The 26,103-nt window shown below is 38.7% G+C and overlaps 1 protein-coding gene across 1 annotated transcript in view; it reads left to right on the plus strand.

Annotated features, from left to right (window-relative positions):
• scn1laa (sodium channel, voltage-gated, type I-like, alpha) overlaps window positions 1–26,103 on the plus strand; it is a 111,252-nt gene that overhangs the window by 40,283 nt on the left and 44,866 nt on the right. The window contains exons 9-17 of the mRNA XM_060930080.1: window positions 1,531–1,672; window positions 6,173–6,379; window positions 12,235–12,492; window positions 13,060–13,422; window positions 13,696–13,819; window positions 16,873–17,111; window positions 20,590–20,763; window positions 20,856–21,212; window positions 21,431–21,862. Coding sequence (XP_060786063.1) covers window positions 1,531–1,672; window positions 6,173–6,379; window positions 12,235–12,492; window positions 13,060–13,422; window positions 13,696–13,819; window positions 16,873–17,111; window positions 20,590–20,763; window positions 20,856–21,212; window positions 21,431–21,862 — 2,296 coding nt within the window. The remainder of the gene's footprint in view (window positions 1–1,530; window positions 1,673–6,172; window positions 6,380–12,234; window positions 12,493–13,059; window positions 13,423–13,695; window positions 13,820–16,872; window positions 17,112–20,589; window positions 20,764–20,855; window positions 21,213–21,430; window positions 21,863–26,103) is intronic.

The following is a 26,103-nucleotide window of genomic DNA, read 5'->3' on the forward strand; positions in this document are numbered from 1 at the left end:
ACTTTGTCACACTTGCTTCTTAATTTTGCACCAAAACCCAGTAGCCTTCATTATGTTTTCTTTTTTAATCTGAAAAGTGGTCTCTTATGTAACATGCAGCTCAGATACAAACTCTTTTTTTTTGTAACATTTAATTTTGTGCTGGAAAATAAACGTTTGTAACTCTAAAATGTTTCTGTACTGACTTGATAATGTATAAGTCATAAAATAGAAATCTACAACAAAGTTTGTATGAAAAAGAAAATAGGGTGCTTAAGACTTTTGCACAGTGCTCTATGTGCATGAACATGCATGTGTGGGATCCAGGGTCTGACATAGTGGTAATGAGAGTGCTTATAGATTCAGATCTAAATAAAATGTTGGCATCCCTGTGTCATGATAAGGCCTTATTCAATTGCAGTTTCTTTAATTTTTTTTATTCTCACCTAGCTGTTGAAGCTTATTCCATTAATTGTTAAACAGTGAACGGTTAATATTTCTCAAAACAACAAAAATAAAACCAAGTATAAATTTGCCTGCTTATGCTTAATAATAATAATAATAATAATAATAATAATAATAACATTCACCAGATTAAAACTGAAGTGCACTATTGCTGCCTGTAGCTCATATGTAACCATGGCTCAGAATTAAAAGCAATTAGAAACACTGTGGGTATAAGAAACCTAAAGCAGCCTTTCTCAACCGGGGTGCCGCGGCACCCTGGGGTGCTGTCTGGCTTCGTTAGGGGTGCTGTCAAAAAATTATATATTCTAACATTGAAATAAATAAAATTAATTAAATTTCCAAAAAACGATAGTTACACTAATACAGATCATCGCCGCTTCATGCATCATCAAAATTTGTCTCACGGCCCCCTTTCCCATGTCACAACGTTACTGCCGGGGTCAGCGTATGGTCAGTGTGACTGCGTATATTTTATATGGGGGTGCCTTGAGAATTTGCATACTTCTGAAGGGTGCCGTGACTGAAAAAAGGTTGAGAAACGCTGACCTAAAGCATCATCAAGGGGCCCAAGGAACAGGTGAACACAATCAAGTAAACAAATAAATGAATAGAAAATAAACAACAGCATGAAAACAGAAACCAACAGAAAAACAAGCCCAGAAAAAATTGGAAAAATTGAAAAATGTATCTGGATTTCTGTAAAGCTGCTATGTGACAATGTCCATTGCTAACAGTGCTGCATAAATAAAATTGAATTGAATTGAAAATCGGTTTAGCATGATAAAAATGATAGTCTCACATTTGCTTGATGTGTGTGTGTGTGTATGTGTGTGTGAGAGAGAGAGAGAGAGAGAGAGAGCACCCTGACAAAGGCTGAGAAAAGCCACTTTAAATATGTTTTGAGGATTAAATTATATAAAGAAATAAAGGATTTTTAAAATTAACCATGACTGCCTTGACCCTTCTCTTCAATTTGATCACATTTGTTTGTATTTATTTTTGGATAAAATGACTGCTACTTGACAAAATGAGCATAAAAATTTTAATTGAGTAAATACTTTTTTTTTTAAAACTCTGCTCCAGGCAGTGCCCGGATGGTTATTTCTGTCACAAAGCAGGCGACAATCCAAATTTTGGCTACACCAGCTTTGATAACTTTGGTTGGGCTTTCCTGTCTCTCTTCAGACTGATGACTCAAGACTACTGGGAAAATCTCTACCAACAGGTATGCGTATGTACAGTATGTGTTTCTCATTTACTCAGTGGCTGATGCTTTAAACCCAGTGTATTTTAAAGGCAGTTTATTTTGAAATCTATCATTGTTAGTCATCACTGGCACAATGTGTATGTGTTTGTGTTGTGTTGGGAGACGCGTGTGGGTTATTGTAAGAGGTTTATTAGTTCATTGGATTCCTTTCATGGAGCTCCTCTGCACCTGTTTCTGTCTTTGTTCACCTGATATAATATTTCACCTTAAACAACTGTGTTTTTAATTGATATGTGAGCTGTACATACATCAATTTAAAAGATATTTAGGTTTGAAGTTTAAACAAAGTTAATTAAATAAGATGGGTATGGGACAGGTTTTTTTTGCATTTATACATTGCATTTTACTATGATTTAATCTGGATAAGAATTAGTCATTGCATATTAGTGATTACAAAATGGCAGTAAAACAAAATGTAAAACAATTTGAAGTAGGTGGCACATACAGTACTGCATAACAGTCTTAGGCACATGTAAAGAAATGCTGTCGACCAAAAATGGCTTAAAAAATAATGAAATGAAATGCTTCAGTATTAAAAAAATACTGTAAACAGCAGTAAGCCATAATAAATGAAACAAAGTCAATATTTGGTGTGAGACGACCCTTTGCTTTAAAAAAAATATATATAGTAGTCTCAGGTACAATTAGTGTAGTTTTATAAGGAAATAAGCTGTAGGTTTTACTGAGCATCTTACAGAACTAGCCACCGTTCTTCTGGACACTTTGACTGTCACACTTGCTTCTTAATTTTGCACCAAAACCCAGTAGCCTTCATTATGTTTTCTTTTTTAATCTAAAAAAGTGGTCTCTTATGTAATATGCTGTTCAGGTACAACAATTTTTTTCTGTAACATTTAATTTTCTGCTGGAAAATGAACGTTTGTAACTCTAAAATGTTTCTGTACTGACTCGATAATGTATAAGTCATAAAATAGAAATCTATAACAAAGTTTGTATGAAAAAAATAGGGTGCCTAAGACTTTTGCGCAGTACAGAAGCAGAGAAGATGCAAAGAGATGCAGAGATATATGCTAGCTATATGTTCAAATAATGAAAAAAGTGGTGGTATTCAGATCTATTGGTCACATACGTACAGTGGGGCAAAAAAGTATTTAGTCAGTCACCAATTGTGCAAGTTCTCCCACTTAAAAAGATGAGAGAGGCCTGTAATTTTCATCATAGGTATACCTCAACTATGAGAGACAAAATGAGAAAAAAAAATCCAGAAAATCACATTGTCTGATTTTTAAAGAATTTATTTGCAAATTATGGTGGAAAATAAGTATTTGGTCAATAACAAAAGTTCATCTCAATACTTTGTTATATATCCTTTGTTGGCAATGACAGAGGTCAAACGTTTTCTGTAAGTCTTCACAAGGTTTTCACACACTGTTGCTGGTATTTTGGCCCATTCCTCCATGCAGATCTCCTCTAGAGCAGTGATGTTTTGGGGCTGTCGCTGGGCAACATGGACTTTCAACTCCCTCCAAAGATTTTCTATGGGGTTGAGATCTGGAGACTGGCTAGGCCACTCCAGGACCTTGAAATGCTTCTTATGAAGCCACTCCTTCGTTGCCCGGGCAGTGTGTTTGGGATCATTGTCATGCTGAAAGACCCAGCCACGTTTCATCTTCAATGCCCTTGCTGATGGAAGGAGGTTTTCACTCAAAATCTCAGGATACATGGCCCCATTCATTCTTTCCTTTACACGGATCAGTCGTCCTGGTCCCTTTGCAGAAAAACAGCCCCAAAGCATGATGTTTCCACCCCCATGCTTCATAGTAGGTATGGTGTTCTTTGGATGCAACTCAGCATTCTTTCTCCTCCAAACACGACAAGTTGAGTTTTTACCAAAAAGTTCTATTTTGGTTTCATCTGACCATACAGTATGACATTCTCCCAATCCTCTTCTGAATCATCCAAATGCTCTCTAGCAAACTTCAGACGGGCCTGGACATGTACTGGCTTAAGCAGGGGGACACATCTGGCACTGCAGGATTTGAGTCCCTGGCGGCGTAGTGTGTTACTGATGGTAGCCTTTGTTACTTTGGTCCCAGCTCTCTGCAGGTCATTCACTAGGTCCCCCCGTGTGGTTCTGGGATTTTTGCTCACCGTTCTTGTGATCATTTTGACCCCATGGGGTGAGATCTTACGTGGATCCCCAGATCGAGGGAGATTATCAGTGGTCTTGTATGTCTTCCATTTTCTAATAATTGCTCCCACAGTTGATTTCTTCACACCAAGCTGCTTACGTATTGCAGATTCAGTCTTCCCAGCCTGGTGCAGGTCTACAATTTTGTTTCTGGTGTCCTTTGACAGCTCTTTGGTCTTGGCCATAGTGGAGTTTGGAGTGTGACTGTTTGAGGTTGTGGACAGGTGTCTTTTATACTTATAACGAGTTCAAACAGGTGCCATTAATACAGGTAACGAGTGGAGGACAGAGGAGCCTCTTAAAGAAGAAGTTACATGTCTGTGAGAGCCAGAAATCTTACTTGTTTTTAGGTGACCAAATATTTATTTTACCGAGGAATTTACCAATTAATTCATTAAAAATCCTACAATGTGATTTCCTGGATTCTTTCCCCCCATTCTGTCTCTCATAGTTGAAGTGTACCTATGATGAAAATTACAGGCCTCTCTCATCTTTTTAAGTGGGAGAACTTGCACAATTGGTGGCTGACTAAATACTTTTTTGCCCCACTGTAAGTGAGGCGAAGGTGGATACAAGTGCGGAATGCTTATTAAAAGTGAAACACAGACAATACAAAGACTAAGCAACATGAATTAGGCAAGAGCATAACATGAACATAGTACCAGGGCTTTGAACCGGTTCAAGGAACGAAAACAAAAACCGGGAACTTTTTCTATTTCACATGGAACAGAAACGAAACCAGAAACTTTATTATTTTTTATGTTCCAGAACAGAAACGCTTATTAAAAATAATGGTAACCGGTTAATACCGGTTTTTATTTCATTCCTCAAAGTTTCCGTAGCCTACAAATAAAAAAGCCATTCTTCTCCTGCGCAAGTTTCTATGACCCGCTGGGGTTCACTTCCTGTGTGACGTTCGCTGACTGAATGGAGAGTGCGGGAAGGTGGACTATCACGTCTCCATTACTGAGTGTCTGAGCAAAGAAGAGCCTGAACGATGCAACCTCCCTATTGGCTGTTTGTAAAAATGTATCAATTGTTGCCCTTCCCACGGGAATCATCGCGGGCTCGAGAGACGAGACCTGACGAGTTAGTTCGTTGGTAGCAGAACAAAATGTCTGGACACAAATCGGGTTTTCAGAAAAGGAAAGAAAATAAACGGAGGGTTGAAAATACAAAAAAGGAGGCAGAAAATGCAAAACGAGTTTTAAGGTAGGACAAATGGTTACTTTTTAAGGCAGCCCGCTGTGGCTGCAGGCTTTCAGTTGAATGGTTACTTTTCTGAGGCAGCCCGCCGTGGCTGCCTGCAGGCTTATTTATTATTGCCCATTTAGTTAAAATAGTTGATATAAAATGTTTATAGTTATAGTTATGTGATGGTTGTCCTGATTTAGACTGGTGTTTTTTTTGGGGGGGGGGGGTTGCGCGATGTTGCACCCGGGTCCAGATTAGGGCAGAACCGGCCCTGGCTACATTTCAGGTGTAGTTTGTTTTATGTATGTATGTACTTGCATAGATGTGTACTTGGTCTTCCAATATGGCGCCTAACAAAATCTTGCGGCGCGGTGACGTCATGCGGTAGCCCTCTATAGGGCCTGACTAGCCTTTGGTAACACACTAAACGAATTATTTTTCATTTTTGGCACTTTTTCTGTTTGTGTAGATGGGAAGAGATACTGAGAATCCAAATCGCCAACATTTGAAATAATAATTGTTTTGAATTATTTCTTGTCTTATTTAATGAAGGTTGTAATAGAATTAGCCTACATTTGGCTTAAGCTGGATGAGACAGAGACATAATTTTATAGCCATTTGTTAAACCGCTGACAGGGAACGTAATTAACTGTTCCGGGAACGAAATTTTTTTGTTCTAACCGGTTCGGGAACGTCTATTTAATGATGGAACCCAAAACCAGAAACGTTAAAATTCCGTTTCTGTTCGGAACGAACCAATAGGAAAAAAATTCTGGTTCAAAGCCCTGCATAGTACACATAGGGTAGACAGAGACTAGCGAATGACAAGGTGTACTATACAACAGTAACTTAATTGGTGATGCTTTTTAAACAAAAACATAAAACAGGTGCACAGTCTTGTGATGTGATCCGGTGTCATGCAGTGGCTGGCGGGAAATGTAGTTCAATGCCCCATTTGTATTTTTAAATTAAAGCATATGTAGAATCTACCTTTTATGGTGCCATTTCTTCTGAGTGCTAAGAGAGTTTCTAAAAATTCCAAAAAGGACCCAAAAGCACTTTCAGATTACTGTACTTATTTGATAATAGCTAACCATGAGCTGCATTTTCAGACTCTTCGAGCATCAGGGAAGATCTATATGATCTTCTTTGTGCTTGTGATATTCCTGGGATCGTTTTACCTCGTGAATCTGATCCTGGCTGTGGTGGCCATGGCCTATGATGAACAGAACCAGGCCACTTTGGAGGAGGCTCTGGAAAAAGAGAAAAAGTTCCAGGCTATGATGGAACAGCTCAGGAGGCAACAAGCAGAGGCCCAGGTATTGTATAGCAGGAAATGTAAATACATCAGACATACAGTATAGGGAGTAGAAAAGTATGACCATTAAAATGCCTATAGCGTAGATACTGTTATGAGTAAGCGCTTCATTCCATGTTTCAGATGGTTTGTGGTTTGGATCATAATGTAAGACAGGATGTTGGTTTTGTTTGAACAACTTCTTCCAGCTAGTGCTGAACCTTCTTGAATTAGGATTTAAAAAAAAACAACTTTTAAAATGTAAATTAATTTATTTCTATAATAGCTTATCTAGACCTTTCTTTTTTGCTTTATTAAGGCTGTTATCCATCATGGAAAAATCCTGTGATCTACAGTGATGTGTAGAGATATTTACCTTCCTTAAAATCGCCCACATTTTTGTTGTGTTACAGCCTGTAAATGAAATGGACTTAACTATAATTTACACAATATATGTATCATTCCATGGTGCAACATATTTTATTGTGAGACAAAGTTTACTTAAACCAAAAAAAACAGACCTTCGTTGTTTGCCTAAGTATTCACTCTCCTTTCCACCACATTTACAATACTTTTGGCTGCAGTTACAGCTGCAAGTCTTCTGGGATATTTTTCTATCAGCTTTGCGCATCTGGATCCTGATATTTCTCTGTATTCCTTATGGTAACATTGCTCATCAATCTGTGTCAGATTGGACGGAGACTATTGGTGATCAGCTATGTTCAAACCTTGCCACAGATTCTCACTCAGACTGAGAGCCGTGCTTTGACTGGCGATGTTTATCATGTGAACAGCATCTCCAGCATCTGGAACTCTCCAGCTTCTTCAGATTTACCCATGGCCTCTTGGTTGCTTTTTGAATTAACGCCTTACATACCTTGTTACTGAGTCACAGTTGTGGCATATTCTTTCCATTTTTAATAATTCCTACTTACACTGTAATGAAATATACCTAAAGCACAGAATTATTCAAAACAAATAGGATGGAATAGGGCTTTAACAAAATTCCAATAATCTCCAAAAATGTCTGTTTTAAAACTTATGACATCCTTATGAAACTTACACAGTACCAGTCAAAAGTTTGGACAAACTTTCTAATTCAGTAGTTTTTTTTTTATTTTTTATTAATTTAAAAACACTTAATGTTTTAAAGTAATTATGGATGTTGTTTTGCTTTACTTAGTTGACCAGTTCTTGGCATAACATGGATTACTACAGTTTTGGAATAGGGCTATTAACTGTTCTGTTATTATTTACTATTTACTGTTTGATCTCAAACACATTAAGAATTCCACTAATTAACTTTTGACGAGGCACACCTGTTAATTGTAAAGCATTGCAGGTGACTACCTCATGAAGCTGGTTAAGATAATGCCAATAGTGTGCAAAGCGTCATTGAGGTAAACAGTGGCTACTTTGAAGGCAAGGCAAGGCAAGTTTATTTATATAGCACATTTCATACACAGTGGCAGTTCAATGTGCTTTACAGAAGTAAAAGCAAAACAGTAAACAATAGAGAATAAAATTACATAAAATAAATGGGAAAAAATATAATAAGAATTAAACAATAGTAGAAATAAAATAATAAAATGAAGTTGAAGTTCAAATAGGGGGAGAAAAAAAACAGCAGAATAAAATAGAATAAAAGTTAAGTAAAATTTGAAACATGCAGAAACTGTAAAAGTACAGATTATAAAACATGTAAAGAAGACAATATTAATTATTTAACAGAAAGCATCTGAAAACAGCTTGGTCTTTAACCTAGATTTGAAGCTGCCAACAGCAGGAGCATTTTTAATGTCCTCTGGCAGTTGGTTCCATAGCTGCACTGCATAGTAGCTAAAAGCTGCTTCACCATACTTTGTTTTAACTTACAGGTTTTAATAGTAAATTTTTCTGTTGCGATCTGGTAGATCTGATTGGGTTAGGCCGCTGCAACATATCAGAGAGGTAATTGGGCCCTGTACCATTTAGAGATTTGTACACCAGCAGCAATGCTTTAAAGTCAATTCTGTAGCTTACTGGAAGCCAGTGAAGGGACCTTAGAATTGGAGTAATGTGCTCTGTTCTTTTTGTTCGTGTGAGAACCCTAGCCGCTGCATTTTGCACCAGCTGAAGTCGTTTGATGGTCTTTTTTGGCAGGCCTGTGAAAAGGCCATTGCAGTAATCAACCCTACTAGAGATGAAGGCATGTATCAGTTTTTCCAGATCATTTTTTGACATAAGTCCTCTTAGTTTGGAAATGTTTTTTAGGTGATAGAATGCCGTTTTAGTGATTGCTTTCATGTGCCTGTCAAAGTTTAGCTCGCTGTCAATGAAAACACCAAGATTTTTAACCATTTCTTTAGTTTTAATCCCTTTTGTGTCAAGAATAGTGGTAATCCTGAGTCTTTCATCTTTTTTTCCAAATAGAATTACTTCTGTTTTATCTGAGTTCAGCTGAAGAAAATTTTGTGCCATCCAGTTGTTGATTTGATCGATACACTGGTAGAGACATTCAAGGGGGGCATAATCATTAGGTGATAAAGCAAAATAAATTTGGGTGTCATCTGCATAGCAGTGATACAAAATTGAATTGTTATTGATAATTTGCCCAAGTGGGAGCATATAAAGGTTGAAAAGTAATGGTCCAAGAATCGACCCCTGGGGGACACCACAGGTCAAGAACATTGACGTTGAGGAACAATTTCCCATGGTAACAAAGAAGCTTCTATCTTTAAAGTCTGAATTTAACCAATTGATAACTTTACCAGTCAATCCAACCCAGTGTTCAAGTCAATATAGCAGTATGTTGTGATCAACAGTATCAAAAGCTGCACTGAGGTCCAGTAATACCAGGACTGATGTTTTGCCTGCATCAGTATTAAGACGTATGTCATTTATAACTTTAATCAGCGCTGTTTCAGTGCTATGATTGGCACGAAAACCTGACTGAAAATTATCAAAACGGCTGTTTGATATCAAGAAGGCAGTTAATTGATTGAAGACAATTTTTTCAAGGATTTTCCCGATGAATGGTAAATTTGATATTGGTCTGTAGTTATTTAATACTGAAGGATCCAGATTATTTTTTTTAAGTAGGGGCTTTACAATGGCTTTTTTCAGGGACACAGGAACAACGCCAGTCTCTAGGGATGTATTTATAATTTGAAGCACATCTGTAATTATAAGATGAAGAACAGACTTAAAAAAGTTGTTGGGCAGAATGTCCAATTCAGATGTTGAGGAACTGAGATTTTATACAGTTTTTTCAAGAGTCTCATAATCAATTAAACAAAATTCTGACATTGTGTTGAAGTTATCTATCTGTGTCATTGGTGATTGCAGTTTTTCAATTTTTTGCAGCTGAGATATATTATGAGCAATATTCTGCCGTATTTTATCAATTTTACCTTTGAAGAAGGATGCAAACTCATTGCATTTACTAACTGAGAGAAGTTCAGGTGCTAATTGTGGTGGGGGATTAGTTAGCTTCTCTACTGTTGAAAATAGCACACGGGCATTGTTCATATTCCTGTTTATGATATTGGAGAAGAAAGACTGTCTTGCTTTACGAATTTCATAATTATAATTACAAAGCATCTCTTTATGGATTTGATAATGGATGTGAAGTTTAGATTTGCGCCATTTTCTTTCAGTCTTTCTACATTCTCTCTTTAGCAGTTTAACAGCCAGGTACTGCTTCCATGGTGCTTTCTGCTTATCATTGACTCTTTTTATTTTGAATGGAGCAATATCATCCATAATTTGGGTCATATTTAAATTAAAAAATTCCAGTAAATCATCTACAGAGTCTGACATTTTGGTTGAGTTCTGAGAGAGAGCTTGCTCAACGAGAGCACATGTGTTGTCTTTTATGACTCTCCTACCCATAGTCGTTGAGCTGTTCTGAATGTGAGGAGACATAGAAACATCAGAGAAAACACAAAAATGATCAGATAAGGCCAGGTCGACAACAGTAGTAGAAACAGTAAGACCCTTTGTGATGACGAGGTCAAGGGTATGACCACGAGAGTGGGTCGGCCCCTGTACATGTTGTACTAGGTTGAAGTTGTCAATAAGTGCAAGTAGTTCTTTGGCATAAGTGTTTTCAGTATTATCTGCATGCAAGTTAAAATCCCCAGATATAATAAGACAGTCAAACTCTAAGCAAATGACTGACAACAGTTCACCAAACTCTTCCAGAAAAACTTTGGCTGAATGTCTCGGAGGCCTATAAATAGTTAATAATAATATGTTAGGAGAGCATGTAACAAGTGCACATAAGTATTCAAAGGATGTAAAATCACCAAGTGAGGATTGTTTACATTGAAAAGAGACTTTGAATATATTTGCGATCCCTCCACCTTTCCCTTGTCGGGTAACATTCAAAAAATTAAAATTTGGGGGAGCTGCTTCAATAAGGGTGGTAGCACTATTTGCTTGATCCAGCCAAGTTTCAGTTAGAAGCAAAAAATCAAGATCGTGTTTGCAGATAAGATCATTAATTAAAAATGACTTGTTTAAAAGTGATCTAACATTCAGAAGAGCTAGCTTTACAGAAAGTCTAGAAGTAATATCTGCTTGTGCACTTTGAAGAATCTAAAATATGAAACGTATTTTGTTTTTTAACACTTTTTGTTTAGCACACAATTCCTTATATGTCCTGTGTGTTATTTTATAGTTTGATGTCTTCAGTATTGTTCTACAATGTAGAAAATAGTCAAAATACAGAAAAACCTATGAATGAGTAGGTTACTTTTGACTGGTACTGTATGTCTGTCCAAGACAGTAATTATATATCAGTGTTGTAGTCGAGTCACTAAACCTCGAATCCGAGTCCAGTCTTGAGTCCCCAGTGTTCAAGTTTGAGTCAAGTCCAAGTCATTAAAAAAACTTCGAGTCGAGTCCGAGAACAAGATTACACCATTTGACGATGGCTGTTTTAGCGCCATTAACATTAGTTTGTTCCTGAACATGACGTATGAACAGGTGAATGTGCATTCTCTTTGTCAGGGAGTGCGAAGTATTCTGTCAGAGATGGTTGGGAGATGGATGTAAGTGCAGAAGGTGTGTTTATTAATACAAGTGAAGACAGGTAAACAATCCAGAATGGCAGGCAAAATCAGAAAATGATGAAACAGGCAATAGGTTGAGTGACGCACAAACAGGCTATCGTAGACTCGGCAGAATCAAAGATGAGAAACAGGAAATCAGGGATCAGGAAACCAAACAAGGAAATGAGACTCAGTAATGTGTCAGCAACGCAACTCAATACTTTGCAAAGTAAGTGTGTTTTCGCAGTTTTCATATAGGCGTGCTGATTGCGTCTTAATCCTGTGCAGGTGCAAGTCGTTTATGGCGCGTGCACGCGAGAGTCCGCTTGGCGTGCGTGCTGTCCGGAGAGTCTATCTGATGCATGTGCCAAGGCGCGCAGGTGTGACACTCTTGCACGAAATTAGTACAAAAATTAATGTAGATATAAATATTTTATGCCAAATTATTATGGCATGTTACAAAAAATAAAGAAAAAATCAGAGTCCTCGTCTCCAATTTACGAGTCCGAATGCAGTTAATGCACGAGTCCAAGTTCAAGTCCGACACAACTAAATTTGACACAACTAAATAACGAAAGGTATATTTTGTTAGCTACCTATTAAAATCAAATTACAGCCCACAAAAGTCAAAACTGAAAACCTTATACCAAAATAGCCCACATTTCACAGAATAGCCCACAGCAATCCAATTGAATGATGAGATACCAAAAAGTCCTATGCCAATTTACCATGGAATTCCAACGGAATACCCAGTGTAAATTTTCATCAAAATAACATGCAAATTTCCAACAGAAATCCCATGGGAATTTTCCATAAGGGCTATTCTGTACATTTCTACTAGGCGGCAGTTGCAGTATTTGATAATGGCAACCTTAGTGGAGACAGTTCTTCTGAGGCCTCCAGACTCAGTTCCAAAAGTGCCAAAGAACGATGCAACCGGAGAAAGAAGAGGAAGCAGAGAGAGGAGGACGTGGAGAAAGGGGACAACGAAAAGGTCCACAATTCTGACCCAGAGAGCAACATTAGAAGGACCAGCTTCCGATATTCTGTGGATGGAAACATACTATCATATGATAGGATATATCAGTCTCCTCATCAGGTCAGGAATGATTCTCAGCTGCTGTAGCGCTGATCCCTATTGCATGCTCTGTTCGTGCAGTAAAAGCATTTATCTGATCCTAATCAGTTTTATATCATTTTCTACTGGAGATTTGTTGCTGTTTTATGAGATTATAAATGGATCATGTCTTTAAGAGCATGTCTTTCACCTTCTTGTCACTTTTAAAAGAAAGATAAGGGCTGAGTGTGACTTCCATAATTAATCATTAAAGTTTGCCATTCTTATTCTTCATACTTCCTCCATCCAGCTTCATTTTGGTTTTTCATGCAGTATCTTTACTTTCCTTCTTGCCATCTTTTTGTCTTCCCCATGGTTATTTTCAGTACCTTTTGGTCAATGCCATCAATATCGTTATCCACCAAAATATTTCATCAGTTTTCATTTTATTTTTTTGGTCTCATCATCATCATCATCATCATCATCTGCCATGTTTTATGTTCAGCATGCCCATTTTATGCGCTGCATGATCATCTTAACTGTCAATTCATGGCTATCTTGTGTGATGTTTACATATGAAGTGAGCCTCAGGCCTGTCTTTTTCTGCAGTCACTTGTGAGTATTCAAGGTTCAGTCTTCTCTCCACGCCGCAACAGTAGAACTAGCATCTTTAACTTTCGTGGCCGCCTGGGATCAGATAATGGATTTACAGATGATGAGCACAGTGTGTTTGAGGAAACAGGCAGCCGCCGTGGCTCTTTGTTTCTGCCACATTGCTCTGTGCGTCATTACAGTACTGGCAGCAGGAACAGCTTGACCCCACATGTTTTCCTGTCTCCAAATGGAAAAGTGCGCAGCTCTGTGGATTGCAATGGCATAGTGTCATACGTGACCGGGAACTCACTGCCCAGCTCTCCAGATGTTCTGCAGTTGCCTGAGGTGACCATAGATAAAACAACTACAGATGACAGTGTAAGGAGAATTGCATGTTCTGTGACACTTCAACTATGCATTCAGTTGAAGCAACATGCACAATAGTAAACATCTCACCATAACCTGTTGAATAGCAGAAGAGATAGAATATGTCTCATCGGCTTAAATGGCAACTACAAAAGGATTTTTTATTTAATCTTTTAAGTAGCATATTTCCTACACCTCATGTATGGCGTGTTATAGTTGTACTACGTCATAGTTCAAGTTATTTAATTACATTTTATAACACCTTCATTATGGCTTCTTCTTCAGAGGAAAAAAGAGGAATACAGGAGGAGATATGAGGCCGAACAACTCTCACCAGGGTTTTTGACTGAGCAGATAGCCAGACAGAGGGCTCTGAGTGTAGCGAGTATTATCACCAACACAATGGAAGGTAAGTACACTCCAGATTGAACCATCTTTTTTTTCTTAATTTAATTGGGAATTTCATTAAGATGAAAAGTAAAATAAAACTTTAATTCACAATATTTTGGTAAAATTTGGACTTCTCATAAGAAACTTACATACTAAAAATGTACTGAAACAGCAGAGTAGAAAGATAACGATTACTTCCTCAATGAAAAGGAACTTGCATCAGATTAAGAGTTGTAAAGCTATAACTTTGAAACTGTTAAAGAATAAAAAAAATTAAAGGAAAACGTAACACTTCAAAATATGTCACACACATAAAAGACCACAGTTTCATTCATTTCAACTTCATTTATCCCATAAGGCAATTGTGGCCACTCATTGTAAAACTCTACAAACAGATACAGCTTTTGGACAGGGAAAAAAAAAATAATGGCGGCACGGTGGTGTAGTGGTTAGCGCTGTCGCCTCACAGCAAGAAGGTCCGGGTTCAAGCCCCGTGGCTGGCGAGGGCCTTTCTGTGCGGAGTTTGCATGTTCTCCCTGTGTCCGCGTGGGTTTCCTCCGGGTGCTCCGGTTTCCCCCACAGTCCAAAGACATGCAGGTTAGGTTAACTGGTGACTCTAAATTGACCGTAGGTGTGAATGTGAGTGTGAATGGTTGTCTGTGTCTATGTGTCAGCCCTGTGATGACCTGGCGACTTGTCCAGGGTGTACCTGCCTTTCGCCCGTAGTCAGCTGGGATAGGCTCCAGCTTGCCTGCGACCCTGTAGAAGGATAAAGCGGCTAGAGATAATGAGATGAGATGAGATTTTTAATTATGTTTCAATTGATGATTTCCCCTGGATCAGAGACTTTCTTTATTCAATAAAATTTTTTGGGAGAAACTTTTTATTATTTAATTCATTGCAACTGATGAATACCAGTAGATCTAACTACGTACATGCTAATTCGTTGAGACAATGGACAGAAACACCTGTAATAGCCTCAGGGGCGGCTCATGCTAATGGAATAGCAGGGCTAACCCCCCTCCATTTTTCAAAGGTAAAAAAACAATACAAGTTTTCATATTTTGAGCATCCACATCATCTTATCTTAAGAAATGGTTTAAAGAGCATTATGTGTGATTTTTTTAAACTAAGTGTAACAGTACTGCTAACGGTCATACAAAAAAACCAAACAAACCACAAAACAAAAGATAAAATGATATGAAGCAGGGCTGTGGGTGAACTGTAATGAGCCCCGTGCTGTAGGTAGAGACACTCTCTGCTGTAGGTTCACGCAGCCAATCAGTGACAGCATGTCATATGATGACACAATGTAACATTCCCACCTAGTTTTGAGCTCCAATGCGCTGAGATATTCTAGCCCATTTTGGTGACATTTTTGTAATACGTCACCAGTAGGCTTGTTATAGACTCAGTTGCAGGTGTAATGAATTTGAACGAAATGGATTATTGACTCTGTCATTATTTTTCTGCTAAAGTATGTTTGGAGGAGAAACTGAAGGTTGATAGACTGAGCACAACTTTTTTAAAATCAAAATACAAATTACACAAAAGGACAGATGTTAGTGCATTTTTTTTTTTTGTTTGAACAAAAGGGTTACAACTTGTGGTTGCAATGGGTGTACCGTGCTTGTTATTCAGATGAAACGCAGTTGAGATTAAAATGCCAAAAGTAATATATTAGTGATTTATATTATTCACGGTGGGCGGCACGGTGGTGTAGTGGTTAGCGCTGTCGCCTCACAGCAAGAAGGTCCTGGGTTCGAGCCCCGGGGCCGGCGAGGGCCTCTCTGTGTGGAGTTTGCATGTTCTCCCCGTGTCCGCGTGGGTTTCCTCCGGGTGCTCCGGTTTCCCCCACAGTCCAAAGACATGCAGGTTAGGTTAACTGGTGACTCTAAATTGACCGTAGGTGTGAATGTGAGTGTGAATGGTTGTCTGTGTCTATGTGTCAGCCCTGTGATGACCTGGCGACTTGTCCAGGGTGTACCCCGCCTTTCGCCCGTAGTCAGCTGGGATAGGCTCCAGCTTGCCTGCGACCCTGTAGAAGGATAAAGCGGCTAGAGATAATGAGATGAGATGAGATATTATTCACGGTGCCCCCCCCCCCCCCCCAAAAAAAAAAAAATTACCACCAGCCACCAGTGATTAACAGGGAGAAGTGTTTAAAAAGTAGATGGCCTTTCGATTTCGTAAAATCGGTGACATTTAGTTCCGTCTGAAATTTGGTCATTGTCATACATGTTTATTTCTGTAATATAAAAACAAAAACAAAACAGGCCATTCTGTGGCTGGGAAGTTATTTAATTTGAGGGCATTCCCGAGCAAATAATGTGCATGAAATCGTTCGCTTCACGCAGTCAATCAGACAGAGGAAGTAAGTGTGCACATGCGCACATTTTACCTTCGTCTTCTTCATCTTTTGGATTTTACAGCAGCTGGCATCCACAGTGTTGCATTACTGCCATCTACAGGTTTACCTTGACTGTGCACTGACAGTTACATCATTCTGTCGCTAAATGAACAGCTGATCACACCGAGGTGCTCGCTGACTGCCAATATTTATTAATTTGGTCCTGCGTTTCCTTTCCTTCACAACATAACATCTTTTCTTCTCACTTTCCATTACTGTAGTTGGTCTTTCACGTTTCATTCGCATCCTCCATTGTTCTCTCCTGTTTCAAATTTGTATCCTACAGTGCCTTGTACAAACGGGGAAAGCCTACCACGTGATGCATGACATAGTATCTTGTATTGCATCATGATGAAGCAAGAAAAAATAGCGGAGAATTTAGGGCCACATGGGCCTAAATTCATTAATTGTTCTATTTAAAAAAATAATAATTTAAAATTTTTAAATGCAGTCCACACATCTTTGTTTAAATTTCAACAAGCCAATGATGCTAATATAATTTTTAAAAAATCATTGGAATATAATTTGTCAATTATACACCTGTGCTGTGTATTCATAAGAAATGTGCATGTTAGCTTCATAATTATTATAAATCTTTTGTTTAATCTATCATACATATTCTGGTTTTTTTATATATTTTTTCATCATTTTTAACATTGCAGAGCTGGAGGATTCAAGGCGGAAGTTCCATCCATGTTGGTATAAGTTTGCAAAAACGTTTCTAATCTGGGATTGCTTTCCAGCATGGATGAAATTAAAGAGATTAGTGCACATGTTTGTTATGGACCCATTTGCGGAACTGTTCATCACCATCTGCATTGTAATCAATACAATTTTCATGGCCATGGAGCATCACAACAAGAGTAACTATTTTACGGTGACCCTTCGCGTGGGCAACTATGTAAGAACAAATTTTAAGTCATTTTTTACATTGTAATGCACACTCCTAAAAAACATTATTAAGGGTACTTTGATTTACTCATTAGATAGTTACAGGTTCTTAGCTTCTTAAAAGGGCTCTAGTTTAGAACCTGTTCTGATAAGGAATTAGTATGTTGTAAGGTTTTACAAAGAAGCTTTAATAATTCCTCCAGAGGTAGGACCAACGAACCTGTAAAGGTTAAAGATTTAAGTAATACTACAAAAGCAAGTGCAGTTATACTAAATTTTGGCACAGCTGTGACTCGTCCATGGGCACGAGCCTACAGGGTGAGTGCCATAGCTATAGTCATGGGAAAAAGAAAGGACACCCTCCTTCAGTTCTAAGTTTTTACAACCCCAATTCTAAAAAGGTTGGAATGCTGTATAAAACATAAATAAAAACAGAATGTTATGATTTGCAAACCATGAAAACTCCATATTTCATTGAAAATAGTACAAAGACAACATATCAAATGTTGAAATTGATAAATGTTATTGTTGTTTGAAAAATCTATGTTAATTTTGAAATTTAGTTACATTTCAAAAAAATTGGGACAGGGGCATGCTTACCACTGTGTTGCATCTGCTCTTCTTTTAACAACACTCTAAACATTTGGGAACTGACAAGATCCCAAAATGTTGAAAAAATTGGGCCAGCCAATTGGGCCAAATTACAAAATTTGGGCCAGCTACATGTTACAAAAAAGTGACTTTTTACAGCTGCATGTTTCAAAAAGTTGGGACAGGGGCTTGTTTACCATTGTGTTACATCTCCTCTTATTTTAACAACACTCTGTAAGCATTTGGGAACTGAGGAGACCAATTGAAAGTGTAATGCTCTCCCATTCTTGCCTGATATACAATTTCAGCTGCTCAACAGTTCAGGATCTCCTTTGTCATATTTTGCGCTTCATAATCCACCAAATGTTTTCAATGGGAGACAGGTCTGGACTGCCAGTTTAGCACCCAGACTCTTTTACTACGAAGCCCTGCAGTTTTAATATGTGTAGAAAGTGGTTTGACATTGTCTTGCTGAAAGAAAGAAGGCCTTCCCTGAAAAAGATGCCATCTGGATGGCAGCATATTGCTCTGAAACGTGTATATATCATTCAGCATTAATGGTGCCTTCCCAGATGTGCAAGCTACCCATGTCATGTGCACTAATGCACCCTCATACCATCATAGATGCTGGCTTTTGAACTGTGCATTACCAAAACCCAGATGGTCCTTCTCCTCTTTAGCCTGGAGGATGCAGTATACATGATTTGCAAAAAGAATTTCAAATTTCGAATCTTCCGACAACAGGACAATTTTCCACTTCATCTCAGTCCATCGTAAAAGCGCTCAGGCCCAGAGAAGGTGGTGGTGTTTCTGGATATTGTTTATATCTGGTTTTAACTTGCATTTGTGGTTTCAGTGACAAACCATGTTCACAGATGATGGTTTTTGGAAGTGTTACTGAGCCCATGCAGCAATTTCCACTACAGAACTGTATCTGTTTTTAATGCAGTGCTGTCTGAGGGCCCCAAGATCATGGGCATTCAGTGTTGGTTTTCCTCATTGTCCCTTGTGTACAGAGATTTCTCCAGATTCTCTGAATGTTTTAATGATATTATGTACCATAGATGATGTGATCCCAAAATTCTTTGCAGTTTTAAATTGAGGAATGTTATTCTTAAATTGGTGCGATATTTGCCCTTGCCATCTTTTCCAGAGCGGTGAACTTCTCCCCATCTTTACTTCTGAGAGACTCAGCCTCTCTAGAATGCTCTTATTATACCCAATAATGTTGCTGACCTTTTGCCAGTTAATATAATTAGTTTTCCAGTCTTTTGTTGTCCCTGTCCCAACTTTTTTGAAATGTGTTGCTGGCTGGCACTAAATTCAATATGAGCATATCTATAAAAAATAATAAATAAATCTGTTTTTATTTTATTTTACACAGTATCCCAACCTTTTTTTTTTTGGAAATGGGGTTGTATTTAACAGGATCGAAATAACAACTGTGTGGTCCTCACCAACTTCTATAAACAAACAAATAACCTCAGGTGATAACAAAAAGCACAACAGATTTCAGTATGTAGTCATTCCCCCCCAGTAAAGTAAATCAACATTCAGAATACAGGTAAGTACATTCTATAATTCAGCAACCTATCGAACCATAGTTGTTCAGTCTTTTACTGATTGTGCTGTCATGAACATAACCATTTAGAGTGCTTACAGAGGCTTATACTGTAGGTCACATGATGTAACTCTTGGGTTTTTCTTTACATCTTTGAGCAATAAATTGTCTGACCTTATACTGAATTTGCTGGGATGGTGATTCGTGGGGAAAAAAGTTCTGCTTGAAGGTACTCCATTTGTAAATAATCCTTCTCACTGTAGAATGGTGAATTTGAAATTGTTTGGCGATGGCCTTATAACCCTTCCCAGATTGATGAGCAGCAGCAGCAGTTGCTTCTCTGAGGTCATGGCTGATGTCCTTTCTTCTTGGCATAATGTAGATGCACACTTGAGGGCTACAGAACACCATATTGCTAACAGTTCTGATTTCATAGAGGCAGTCACACATCTTCATGATTAACTAATCTTGTGCTTTTCATTAGTAAAACCTGGCTATTAATTTCTCTTAATGATTCTAAAAGTGAGAAGGGTGTACTTATTTTGTTCCCCACATGGTTTCTGAATGTTGGTTTACTTTTTTGCAGAATAATGACTACGTATTGAAATCGTTTTTTTCTTCTCATCTGAGGTTATTTGTTTGTTTATAGAAGTTTGTGAGGACCACACAATTGATTTGAGGCTCCAATAAATAAAAACACAGAATTGAAGGAGGGTGTACTTTATTTTTTCCATGGCTATAATAACAGCTGTGCCGATGTTCAGTATAACGACATGATTGTGTTTGCGATATTGCTTCTATACAATAGTTCTTTAAACAGGACATTAATATCGAGTAACTGACATTTCCTTTCAGACACAATATGGCAAATGTCCTGTTTATTTTTGCCAGCTAGTGGAAATAGACCCTGAAAAAGCCATACTCACTTTGTAGCAAATTAGCTAGTTGGCAGCTAATGCACATTGATTTGTACTTTACTATTAAACGTATTTCTGGCAAAATTGGCGTCCCTTCTTTTCATTTTCATTTGACAAGCTTTCATATTTTAAGTAAAAAGATATATTCCTGAAAAGTGTCCTTTGCCATGTCCACTGGCAATGTCACTAACACGACTTTAGTGACTGTTTCCAACTAGGGATTGGAATTTATTTGGCAAGTCCAGACTAGCAGAGTGATACACATAGTGAAACATCCCAGTGTGATTATGCTAAATATACTCTTGGAATACTGCTATACCAATCAAATTAGTAAACTAACTGTTGTATAATTTACCTTTATATCTAAGAGTATGGAAACTCTCCACTGCAGTATATTGACCGTACACCTTTATATCCAGGTTTTCACAGGGATTTTTACAGCTGAGATGATCCTCAAGATTATAGCATTGGATCCTTATAAATACTTCCAAGAAAGCTGGAATATATTTGACAGTGTCATTGTAACCCTGAGTATCATGGAGCTTGGGTTGGAAAAAGTACCTGGAATGTCTGTTCTTAGGTCATTTCGTTTGGTAAGAAAAGCTAGAAACCTTCACTGTTTCCATGATAATTTGTCCATGAAATGATGGTAATAAAGGTTGTAACCTGTTATTTTTCATCCTAGCTTAGAGTCTTTAAGCTGGCTAAGTCTTGGCCCACTTTAAATATGCTGATCAAAATAATTCACAACTCAGTGGGTGCCCTCGGCAACCTGACGCTCGTCCTGGCCATCATTGTCTTCATCTTTGCCGTAGTAGGCATGCAGTTGTTTGGGAAGAGTTACATGCAAAAGTATTGTAATAATTCATCAAACTGCACTCACCCTCGCTGGCACATGAGGGATTTCTTCCACTCCTTTCTGATAGTATTCCGTGTGCTGTGTGGCGAGTGGATCGAGACCATGTGGGACTGCATGAACGTGTCTGGACAGCCCATGTGCTTAACCGTCTTCCTCATGGTCATGGTGATTGGAAACCTTGTGGTAGGCATATATTTGTTGTACTGGTTTGCAGCTATATTAATTTTCCTCATCTAAATCTTTTATTTCCAGCTAATTTTTATGTCTGTTAGCAAAAGGCGTTGTCTATAAAACAACAACATTAATTTTTTATTTACTAGTACACCTTACAAAATGATACTAAGAAGAATCATATCTCCGTATGACATGCATGTAGTGACATCTTATCTTAACACTTTTAGGTTTTGAACCTCTTCCTGGCCTTGCTGCTTAGCTCTTTTAGCGCAGAAAACCTGACACCTACAAATGATGACTGTGAAATGAACAACTTGCAGATTGCTATGGGTCGCATCCGCAGGGGTGTCAGATTCATTAAAGCTCGTCTGCGCAGCTTCTTTCATAGCAACTGCTTTAGAAGGAGAAAGAATAAGGTAAAGGAGGAAGATGGTTTCAAAGAGGGCAAGAAGCTGGCTGATATGTCTACTCATACCACAGTGGAGCTGATTAAAGACCCAGGGTGTGAGAAGGTGGCATCAGGTACTGGCTCTGAGGATTTCATCTTCGATCCCACCTTGACTGTCTCTGTACCAATAGCCACTGAAGACTCTGACCCTGAGTGCCACAACATGGACAATTTAAGCAGTTACTCTTCTGACATGGAGGAAGATAAAGAGGTAAGGTGGCTGCCTTTATTACTGACATAGATGTTTCCTGCAATAGAGCTATTATATACAATACGTTAAGGTGATTCACATGTGCATATATGCAAATTCAAACACATAAGTTGAAAGAAATGATACAATGATCACACAATGATAATCAGATTTTATGTCATTGTGCAGACCGAAGAGATCCATATAGAGTCTACAGTGGTGCTTGAAAGTTTGTGAACCCTTTAGAATTTTCTATATTTCTGCCTAAATATGATCTTAAACATAATCAGATTTTCACACAAGTTCGAAAAGTAGATAAAGAGAACCCAGTTAAACAAATGAGACAAAAATATTATACTTGGTCATTTATTTATTGAGGAAAATGATCCAATGTTACATATCTGTGAGTGGCAAAAGTATGTGAACCTCTAGGATTAGCAGTTAATTTGAAGGTGAAATTAGAGTCAGGTGTTTTCAATCAATGGGATGACAATCAGGTGTGAGTGGGCACCCTGTTTTATTTAAAGAACAGGGATCTATCAAAGTCTGATCTTCACAACACATGTTTGTGGAAGTGTATCATGGCACGAACAAAGGAGCTCAGAAAAAGCATCGTTGATGCTCATCAGGCTGGAAAAGGTTACAAAACCATCTCTAAAGAGTTTGGACTCCACCAATCCACAGTCAGACAGATTGTGTACAAATGGAGGAAATTCAAGACCATTGTTACCCTCCCCAGGAGTGGTCGACCAACAAAGATCACTTGAAGAGCAAGGTGTGTAATAGTCGGTGAGATCACAAAGAACCCCAGGGTAACTTCTAAGCAACTGAAAGCCTCTCTCACATTGGCTAATGTTAATGTTCATGATTCCACCATCAGGAGGACACTGAACAACAATGGTGTGCATGGCAGGGTTGCAAGGAGAAAGCCACTGCTCTCCAAAAAGAACACTGCTGCTCGCCTGCAGTTTGCTAAAGATCATGTGGACAAGCCAGAAGGCTATTGGAAAAATGTTTTGTGGATGGATGAGACCAAAATAGAACTTTTTGGTTTAAATAAGAAGTGTTATGTTTGGAGAAAGTAAAAACACTGTATTCCAGCATAAGAACCTTATCCCATCTGTGAAGCATAGTGGTGGTAGTATCATGGTTTGGACCTGTTTTGCTGCATCTGGGCCAGGACGGCTTGCCATCATTGATGGAACAATGAATTCTGAATTATACCAGCGAATTCTAAAGGAAAATGTCAGGACATCTGTCCATGAACTAAGGCTACATCCACACGACAACGGCAACGAGATGTTATTTAAAAATATATCGCGTCCAAATGGGCAACGATCAGTAAAATATCAGGTCCATATGGCAACGCAACGCTTGCTGAAAATGATGCAATACACATGCCACACCTCTAGGGGCGCTGTAAGACGGTCCCTTCGGAGACACCAGAACAATAGAAGAAGTAAGGACGCATGCGCATAAACTATTATGCGCGAGACTTCATATTAGCCACAAAGTCAGGAAAATCTGTTCGTAAAATTACATTATAATGACCAAATACAATGAAAAGTATTTTTCCAGTCTCACCTGTGAAAGGTAATCCCATGTGATCTCGTTTGGACGGCAAACCTGTTGGTACAGTTAAACGCAGCTAATCTTTATTCTCCACTTTGACCTATCCAACATGGCGGCGAGGATGACGTATGATTCTACGCAGAAGGCGGCGTCTTTAATGGTCCGGAATAAATTGAATGCTACACGTTGATGGATTAATTTGTTGTTTCTCACCTGTGAAAGGTAATCCCATGTGATCTCGTTTGGACGGTAAACCTGTTGGTACAGTTAAACGCAGCACATGAATCTTTATTCTCCGCTTTGACCTATCCAATATGGCGGCGAGGATGACGTATGATTCTACGCGGAAGGTGGCGTCTTTAATGGTCCGGAATAAATTGAATGCTACACGTTGATGGATTAATTTGCTCTTCTACGCCCTTTTTGAGGAATGTATTGTAGGACTAAAACCAACATCTGAAGAGGTGAGATCGCTCCTTTTTTTCCCTATTTTTGCTGGCGGGATTGACTCTGCCCTAAGGGCAGAGTCTCTCTCTCTCTCTCTCTCTCTCTCTCACACTTTGCACCATTACACAATAAATATTCACAGTGAAAATATTTTGTAAGCACGTTTCATGAACCAAGTTATAGGATTTGTTGACAACTTGCATCGAGTTCGTTACACTTCTACCCGGCGTGAAGCACTCACAGTCATGTGGTTGTGACATCATCATAAACAAATCCGTTCTACTCATCCAGACGACTTCGCAACGGCAACGTTGCCAGATCTTTCCACTCTGGAACCCGTTCTCAAAAAGATTGCGTTTTGGGCACCCAAAACGCCGGTGCCATGTGGACGCCAGGCCTAAACGATAAGCAATTGTATCAGAGTCACCTGAATCCGTTGCCATGTGGACAGGGCCTAAATCTCAAGAGAAGGTGGGTCATGCAGCAAGACAACGACCCTAAGCACACAAGTTGTTCTACCAAAGAATGGTTAAAGAAGAATAAAGTTAATGTTTTGGAATGGCCAAGTCAAAGTCCTGACCTTAATCCAATCAAAATGTTGAAGAAGGACCTGAAGTGAGCAGTTCATGTGAGGAAACCCACCAACATCCAAGAGTTGAAGCTGTTCTGTACGGGGGAATGGGCTAAAATTTCTCCAGGCCAGTGTGCAGGACTGATCAACAGTTACTGGAAATGTTTAGTTGCAGTTATTTCTGCACAAGGGGGTCACACCAGATACTGAAAGCAAAGGTTCACATACTTTTGCCACTCACAGATATGCAATATTGGATCATTTTCCTCAATAAATAAATGACCAAGTATAATATTTTTGTCTCATTTGTTTAACTGGGTTCTCTTTATCTACTTTTAGGACTTGTGTGAAAATCTGATGATGTTTTAGGTCACATTTATGCAGAAATATAGAAAATTCTAAAGGGTTCACAAACTTTCAAGCACCACTGTATATAGTTTGGTTTTGTATAAGGCTGAATATTCAAATCCACATAAGATTACACTGTCTTACGCTGAGAAGAAGGCTATAGTTGGTTGACATTTTAGGATCAGGAAATCTGTCTCCAGATTACAACCCCGACTCCAAAAAATTGTAAATAAAAAAAGAATGCAATGATGTGGAAGTTTCAAAATTCCTTATTTTATTCAGAATAGAACATAGATGACATATCAAATGTTTAAACTGAGAAAATGTATCATTTAAAGAGAAAAAATAGGTGATTTTAAATTTCATGACAGCAACATATCTCAAAAAAGTTGGGACAAGGCCATGTTTACCACTGTGAGACATCCCCTTTTCTCTTTACAACAGTCTGTAAACATCTGGGGACTGAGGAGACAAGTTGCTCAAGTTTAGGGATAGGAATGTTAACCCATTCTTGTCTAATGTAGGATTCTAGTTGCTCAACTGTCTTAGGTCTTTTTTGTCGTATCTTCCATTTTATGATGCGCCAAATGTTTTCTATGGGTGAAAGATCTGGACTGCAGGCTGGCCAGTTCAGTACCCGGACCCTTCTTCTACACAGCCATGATGCTGTAATTGATGCAGTATGTGGTTTGGTATTGTCATGTTGGAAGATGCAAGGTCTTCCCTGAAAGAGACGTCGTCTGGATGGGAGCATATGTTGCTCTAGAACCTGGATATACCTTTCAGCATTGATGGTGTCTTTCCAGATGTGTAAGCTGCCCATGCCACACGCACTAATGCAACCCCATACCATCAGAGATGCAGGCTTCTGAACTGAGCGCTGATAACAACCTGGGTCGTCCTTCTCCTCTTTCGTCTGAATGACACGGCGTCCCTGATTTCCATAAAGAACTTCAAATTTTGATTCATCTGACCACAGAACAGTTTTCCACTTTGCCACAGTCCATTTTAAATGAGCCTTGGCCCAGAGAAGACGTCTGCGCTTCTGGATCATGTTTAGATACGGCTTCTTCTTTGAACTATAGAGTTTTAGCTGGCAATGGCGGATGGCACGGTGAATTGTGTTCACAGATAATGTTCTCTGGAAATATTCCTGAGCCCATTTTGTGATTTCCAATACAGAAGCATGCCTGTATGTGATGCAGTGCCGTCTAAGGGCCCGAAGATCATGGGCACCCAGTATGGTTTTCGGGCCTTGACCCTTACGCACAGAGATTCTTCCAGATTCTCTGAATCTTTTGATGATATTATGCACTGTAGATGA

The sequence above is a fragment of the Neoarius graeffei genome, chromosome 9 (assembly GCF_027579695.1).
Source record: "Neoarius graeffei isolate fNeoGra1 chromosome 9, fNeoGra1.pri, whole genome shotgun sequence".
In the NCBI taxonomy this organism is placed as follows: domain Eukaryota; kingdom Metazoa; phylum Chordata; class Actinopteri; order Siluriformes; family Ariidae; genus Neoarius; species Neoarius graeffei.